The sequence below is a fragment of the Carettochelys insculpta genome, chromosome 29 (genome assembly GCF_033958435.1).
Source record: "Carettochelys insculpta isolate YL-2023 chromosome 29, ASM3395843v1, whole genome shotgun sequence".
NCBI lineage: Eukaryota > Metazoa > Chordata > Testudines > Carettochelyidae > Carettochelys > Carettochelys insculpta.
The window spans coordinates 9,749,198-9,755,853 of record NC_134165.1 but is presented as its reverse complement, the minus strand read 5'-3'; the positions used below and the strand labels follow the sequence as shown (position 1 = coordinate 9,755,853).

The 6,656-nt window shown below is 60.7% G+C and overlaps 1 protein-coding gene across 1 annotated transcript; it reads right to left on the bottom strand.

The window, feature by feature from the left end:
• Nucleotides 1-306: 306 nt before the first annotated feature.
• LOC142003448 (protein mono-ADP-ribosyltransferase TIPARP-like) lies at nt 307-4,878 on the bottom strand. Its single transcript, XM_074980405.1, has 7 exons — nt 4,833-4,878; nt 4,321-4,391; nt 2,763-3,118; nt 2,394-2,577; nt 1,447-1,634; nt 1,097-1,357; nt 307-748 (listed from the first exon to the last, which is right to left on the bottom strand). Exons 1-7 carry the CDS (start codon nt 4,876-4,878, stop codon nt 307-309), a joined length of 1,548 nt encoding a protein of 515 aa, XP_074836506.1.
• Nucleotides 4,879-6,656: the final 1,778 nt, after the last annotated feature.

Genomic DNA, 6,656 nt, shown 5'->3' with positions numbered 1-6,656 from the left:
GAACAGAGATCTGGGTGGCCACACCAGGCTCGATTCCAAGGGGGGAAGCCCCCTCTCCATGAGCAAGCTGCCCTCCTGCCCTGTGAGGTTGCCAACTAGCCCCTACTACATGGGACGTCGTCCCTTATTTCTTCACCTCTGCACAATAAGATCAGGAGCTGTGAGTGCTGCTAAACACAGCAAGAAACCCACCGGCGACCTGGAACAAGTCCTTCTTCTTATTCTTACTAACACTATCCGGCCGTCCCTTCTTTTCGCAATACAAGCTTGACATGCCTTCCTCTGATCCCCCCACCCGCCGGCCCCTCACAAGTCCACGGCCACGGGCTCGGAGAGCAGCTTGTAGCGGATCAGGAAGTAGGGGTAGCACTGGCAGCTGTCGAAGATGACGAAGATCCGGGGCTGCTTTGCTTTGTCTGTGCAGGAGTCGCAGAGGTGGCCATTGCGGGTGGGTGGGGGGCGCCGGAAGGCCGGATTGCCCCGCACTGAGCGTCCCACCAGCACCTTGACCAGGAACATGTGGCACAGGCCCGTCTGGCCCAGCTTGGCGTAAGTGTTAGAGTAGGAGGCGTCAGTGGCGAAGTAGCTGCCCTGCCCGTACGCTGAGCCGTTCTCCCCGCACACCCGGGGGTCAAAGTTCATCTCGCAGATGGGTTGCACTTTGCTGGCTGGGGTGCCATGGAAGAGATGTGTCTCTCGGGGGCATCTCATCCCACGGGGGCGGCCCCAGACCATGAACTTCTTCTGGCTAGGGGGACGGATGAGGGGGGATCACGAGTACAACGGGCCAGGCCCCAAGAGCAGCTAGGAGTCACCCCAGCAAGAAGCTGGGCTTGCCAGCTGGCTGGGGTGGGCAGAGTGCCCCAGGTGGGCTGGTGACTCCAGCCCAAGGGCAGCAGCATCCACATCCCAGAGCAGCGGACCCAGACCCCAGAACACCAGCTCCCATTCCCAGGCCAGGGGGAACCATGTCCCGGGGTCAGTGCTTTGGAGATACAGTTCTAGCACCAGCCCAGCCCTATGGCAGCAGCCAGCTGCCAGCAGGGACACCAAGGGAAAGCCCAGAACCCACTAGCCCCTGCCCAGCCCTCCTTACCTGCAGTATTTCTGCCACAGATAGTCATTCCGCACCCGGTAGATGGCCAGCACCAGCGCCTTGTCCTCTGCCAGGGTTGTGTGGAACAGCTGGCATGTGGCCTGATAGGCCCTCTCTGCTGGGGACACCTCTGCCAGAGTGTACATGGCACCCACTGGGGCCTTGGGGACCCAGGACGCAGGGTATGGGCCCCAGTAGGTGTCCTGGGGGTCCTCCCCGGGGATGGCCTTGAGGGAAGAGTGGGTGGAGCCTGGGCCTGTCCTGACAAAAGCAGACACACAATAGTGTGGTTAACGGTGGGGCCTCTGGGGTGCCCGGGGCCAGGGATGTCGCCTGGCCAGAGCACTCACCTCAGGTGGGGAGCCAGGTACCAGGGGGCGCGGAAGATTGGGCGGTGCAGGATGCGCCGGGTGAAGCCCGTATGCACGTTGCTCTGGGTCAGTCTCTTTAGGTCCACATTGTACAGCCGGCCATGCAGCTTGAAAGCGTGGTTCCACATGCCCTTCTCGAAGGCCGCCAGCAGCTCCCACTGCATCGGCTGGGTGCAGAGAGATGCTGTGACAGTGTCCTCAGCCATGCGCCCACGCCCAGCCATGCTGCTCCCCCAGCCACATGACCACGCCCAGCCGTGCTGCTCCCCCAGCCACATGACCACGCCCAGCCGTGCTGCTCCCCCAGCCACGCGCCCACTCCCAGCCGTGCTGCTCCCCCAGCCACGCGCCCATTCCCAGCCGTGCTGCTCCCCCAGCCACGCGCCCATTCCCAGCCGTGCTGCTCCCCCAGCCACGCGCCCATTCCCAGCCGTGCTGCTCCCCCAGCCACGCGCCCATTCCCAGCCGTGCTGCTCCCCCAGCCACGCACCCACTCCCAGCCATGCTGCTCCCCCAGCCACATGACCACTCCCAGCCGTGCTGCTCCCCCAGCCACGCGCCCACGCCCAGCCGTGCTGCTCCCCCAGCCACGCGCCCACGCCCAGCCGTGCTGCGCCCCTGAACATGCTACTCCCCCAGCCATGGACCTGCTCTCAGCTGTGCTGCCTCCCAAGCCACACAACTACTCCCCTGGCCACGCGGTGCCACAACTTTCCTTAGGCAGTCCAGGCCCCCAGCCCTTTCTCTCCCCAGCCATGCTGTCCCCCAGTCAGCACTCTCCTCCCGCAGCTATGCCATGTCCTCAGCCACATCCCCAGCCACCCAGCCGCTCCCCAGCCTTCCCCCTCAGCCACACAATGCTCTTCGCTCTAGACCACCCAACCTGGCCTTCCCCTTCCTCTCCCCACATCCTCCCCTTCCCTCACCTCCTCATACACCAACCACACGCTCTGCCCCTGGACCCACTCCTCCCAGTACACCCGCCACTCGCTGGGGAAGTAGGGGTTGCAGCTGGGGTTGCTGGTGTTGGAGAGCCGCCGGACACGGTCATAGCGCTGGAAGGGGTTCAGCTTCATGGTGTCCAGGTTGAGTGTCCAGGATGAGCCATATCTGGGGGAGAGGGGCAAGAGAGATGTCACTGAGGGCCAGGGCCCCCTCCCCACGCTGGCAGTGAGCACCTGGGTGAGGCCCCTGGGAGCAGGCGTGTGGCAGTCTCTCCCTCCTTCCACGGCCAATGATCTCCTGGCGGAAGGGGTAGCTCCCACCCCGCTCCCCGTGTCCAACCAGCCACGTACTTGTCCCGGAGCTGCACCTCATGGTGGCTGAGGCTGCAGTAGAGTTTCTCCAGATGCTGTTGGGCTGCCGTGCCGACACTCAGCCACACCCCATCTGCCTGGCGCCGCATCTGCCAGTGGAAGGGCTTGGGGGTGTGGTGGCGTGGGCAGCGCTCCCCCTGAAGGCACTGCCCCAGCAGGAAGTTGTCGCAGATCTGGATGCCATCTTTCTGGTGGACGTGGACTTCCTCTGGGCCAGCCAGCTCCAGGACCTGCCCGCCCAGGCCCAGGGCCTGGGGCTCCAGCGTGAGCAGCAGAGGGCACTGGGCTAATCCCAGACGCGGGCGCTTGGGCTTTTCCGCCATCAGGAGCAGGCCCTAAGGTGGCAGAAGGGAGTCAAGGCAGAGAGGAAAACCAGGCCAGAGTGGGGGCCAAGATTCGGGATATTGGGGGCATCTGGGTGCCATTGACTAGAGGGGTAATGGTGCTGGAAGGAAGGGAATGGATCTTAAAGGGGTGCTGCCCCCCAGGGTCAGGGAACAACTACCCTAGGGTGGTGGGAACCAGGCCTGCAATAGCTGGCACTGGCTCTGGAGCAGCCTGTGCCTGCTGAGGGGAGGACACCCCCAGGATTCCAGCATCGGGGGGAGGGGTGTAGACCCCAGTCAACTGACAGGGAATCTGAGGCTCTGGGCAAATGCAGGGACTTGCCCAGCAGGTCAGTGGCAGAGCTGGGAGAGGAACCCAGGCGTCCTGCATGCCAGTCCGCTGGACTGGCCTCCACACTGCTGCAGCCCCACTTGTTTGCAATGGGAGCTATGACCTCCCTCCCTCCCTCCTGCCCCGCTTATTATACTGGGGAGCTACCCCAAGTCTCCAATCAGCAGCCTCTCCCCTGGGGAGCCCCTGGAAGCAGGACCACCACGGGGAGGCCGGAGACACATGGTCCCGGAGGCAGCACTGCCCAGATGCTGGGCTCCTGGGGAAGACAGAGCACCCCGTCCCTGCCAGCAACATCATGGCATTGGCTCTGGAGAGGACCACGGGCCTGGGTCCCCATAGCACATAGAGCACCGCCTCTTCCCCCTCGCTCCCCATCACCCACCTCTCACTGGAGTTGCAGAGAACAATTCTTTCCCTTTTGCTTTTGCTTTTTCTTTGCTGGCCTGGCTGAGTCACAGTGGGTTGGTGGGAGAGAGCCCAATCAGCACCTCTCCTGCACAAGGCAGAGGAGCTGGGGCTTCCCAGGCTGGAGTTCCCCCTGCTCCAGGTTCTCCTTGTCTCAGGATTTCAGGGAGACAAGAAGGCCGGGGCCTGGCCCAAAGCAGTTGGGAATGGAACCATCTGTGCAAAGAAACCTCTGAGGAGTCAGTGGCAAAGCAAGTGACAGAACCCCAGTATCCTGAGTGCCAGCTCCCCTCCCTCCCAGCCACTAGACACCCCCCCCCACACACCTTCCCCAGAGGCATCAGTAGAACCCAGGAGTCCCACCTCCCGGTCCCATCCACCCTGTTCACCATTCCCTTAAAGGAGTATACAGGTGTACCTCTGGTATTTGCCTCTGCCAGACAAAATGAGCTTCTGCCTTTGCTTTCTCTTTCAGTTTCCCCTCTGGGCAGCAGGGCTGTGCTGCATTTTGCACCCAGAACCCTACAGTGGGCAGGACCAGCTCTTGTATGCTGAAAACTGCAGTGCCCTCCCTTGGGGAACGTCATGTGCACTGGACAGGGTCGGGGGTTGAGCTTCCCAGGTCTTTAATCAGAATGTGGCTGCATCTCTCAACACCTAGCAGGATCAGATCATGCATATTTAACTGCCCACTAGGTGGGCTCAAACGTGGGACCTCAGCGCAGGCATCTCTACAGCTTGAGCTGAAGACCAGCTAGCTCTCAACTTAGGCTGTAGAGGACACTTATTCTTTCCTCTGTGAAGTGGTCTCAGTACCACAACAGGAGACAGTTAACCACACATAGGTGTGTGGGTTACACATAGACAGACATCATCCCTAGCCTGGCCTAAGGCAGGAGCCAGTTGCATTTCCAGGAGGTAGCGACAGGTCTCCCAGTGTGTAGATGCATCTTAATTTCATACTTTGCCTCTGCATTAAGCCTGGGGTTTCTTCTTTGTGGAGGGCCATCTCCCTTCCAGTGGATCCAAGAGGTGAGAGCAGAAGTAACTGGTTCCTCTATGACCCTACATCTAGGGCCTGGTCCCATGTAGTGGCACCTAGAGCACTTACACAGAGAAAGAATGAATCTCCTCCACAGCCTTAGCTGAGCGTCAATTGGCTTTTAGCTCTAACTGTAGATGCTCCTGCACTAAGCTCCAGAAGTCCCAGGTTGGAGTCTGCCTGTGGGTGGTTACATCTCATTAGCCAGCCTCTTGGTCCTTAGCATCCTGTGGTGAGGTGAGGAGTGTTGGTTTGACAGAGGAAGGGTGAAGTGGATAGTGGGGCAGAGGCTGGGTGCGTGTTGGTAGATTGGTAGGAAGGCCAACCCCAGATTGTCTCAAAACTGTACGATTTTCTTACTCTGGGTTTGGCCCCATGCCTTCGAGGAGGCAAGACCCATGACTCTGCCACTTCTGCATAAGCCCCCTTCCCACCTCAAGCCACACGCAGTTGACCAACTGAACTGAGCCATAGCTGTGTTGGCCAGCCCAGGGCTGGAGCCGTCCTGGCTCCAGACTAGCCCCAGCACAGTGTCCCATGGCACCGGCTGCAGCAAGGGAAGACAGAGCCTTCCTTGGCCTATTATAGCCATGGCCCATAGGCGCTGGCTGACCACGCTCTGAGATACTGCTATTCTTAAGCACTGAAGGGTCTGAGTCAGGTAACAGATTCTGCATATTATGGCAACACTACAGAGAACAAATCCAAGGGGCCCATGGTTCTCTTTGGGCGCTCAAGTACAGGAGTGCTGCTGTCCTGTTAAAACATTGCATTTACATAGATCCACCTGCACCAAGGGCAGAGGTGAAGTCTGTACGGCACGAGCAGGCTTAGTGCTGCAAACACCACTTACAGCGCACGGGGGCATCTGAGATGTGTGTTTACTGTGAAATTCGCTGAGATTCCTGCTTTAAACAGCTGCAGGTGGAGCGACCAGGCCTCTCCTAAGCCAGGCCTGCTGTGAGGACTGGGAGGGCACCTCCCCATAAAGGCGACACCCTTCCCTGCACCGAACTCTCCGGGAAAACTCAAAGATTTATCAAGAACATAAATAATACAAAGCAACAGCAAACACTGGGGGTAGGACCAGAGTGGGGCAGTGGCTCTTTGGCCCTCCAGCCACCAAGCTCTGCACCAGCTGGGAAGGGTGGGGCCACCCCGTACCCTGAAGCGGGGGGCTAAGGGGTCAGAGGTTGTGTGAAGCAGCTTGGCTTGGCATATGGGGGAGGGGCACCGGAAGGGGCGGTGCCTCTGGCGGAAGGGGCGGGGTTAGGGCACGCCTATCCTGGCTGGGCCTTCACCCACTGCCCCGCCCACCCGGGTGACTCCTCCCCCTGCCCTCAGGCTGATGACCCCAGAGAGGTCACGCTGCCGTCGCTAGGATCAGAAAGCCGGGTGGCAGGGCTCGCACAAGGCGGAAAACGACTTCTTCCGGTCATGTGACGCGTGCGCCGGCCAACGGCAGCCCAGGGCTAGAGAGAGGCATTACGTCACCGCTTCCCTGGTCGCCATGAGAACTGTGTCCCCCGCTCTCACTGACGCCCCCATCCCGGGAGGCGGGGGCGGGGCGAGTGAGCGAGAGGGGCTCCTTCCAATCACCGACCACAATCAACGAAGGCTGAGGGGCGTGGCTCGCCTGGCCACGCCCTGTCATTGGAACTGGGTTCCTGGTTGGCTGGAGGGGGAGGGGTGAACTAGCCAATGAACAGTCGGAACGGGAGGGGGCGGGGCCTGAAGCTGCGATT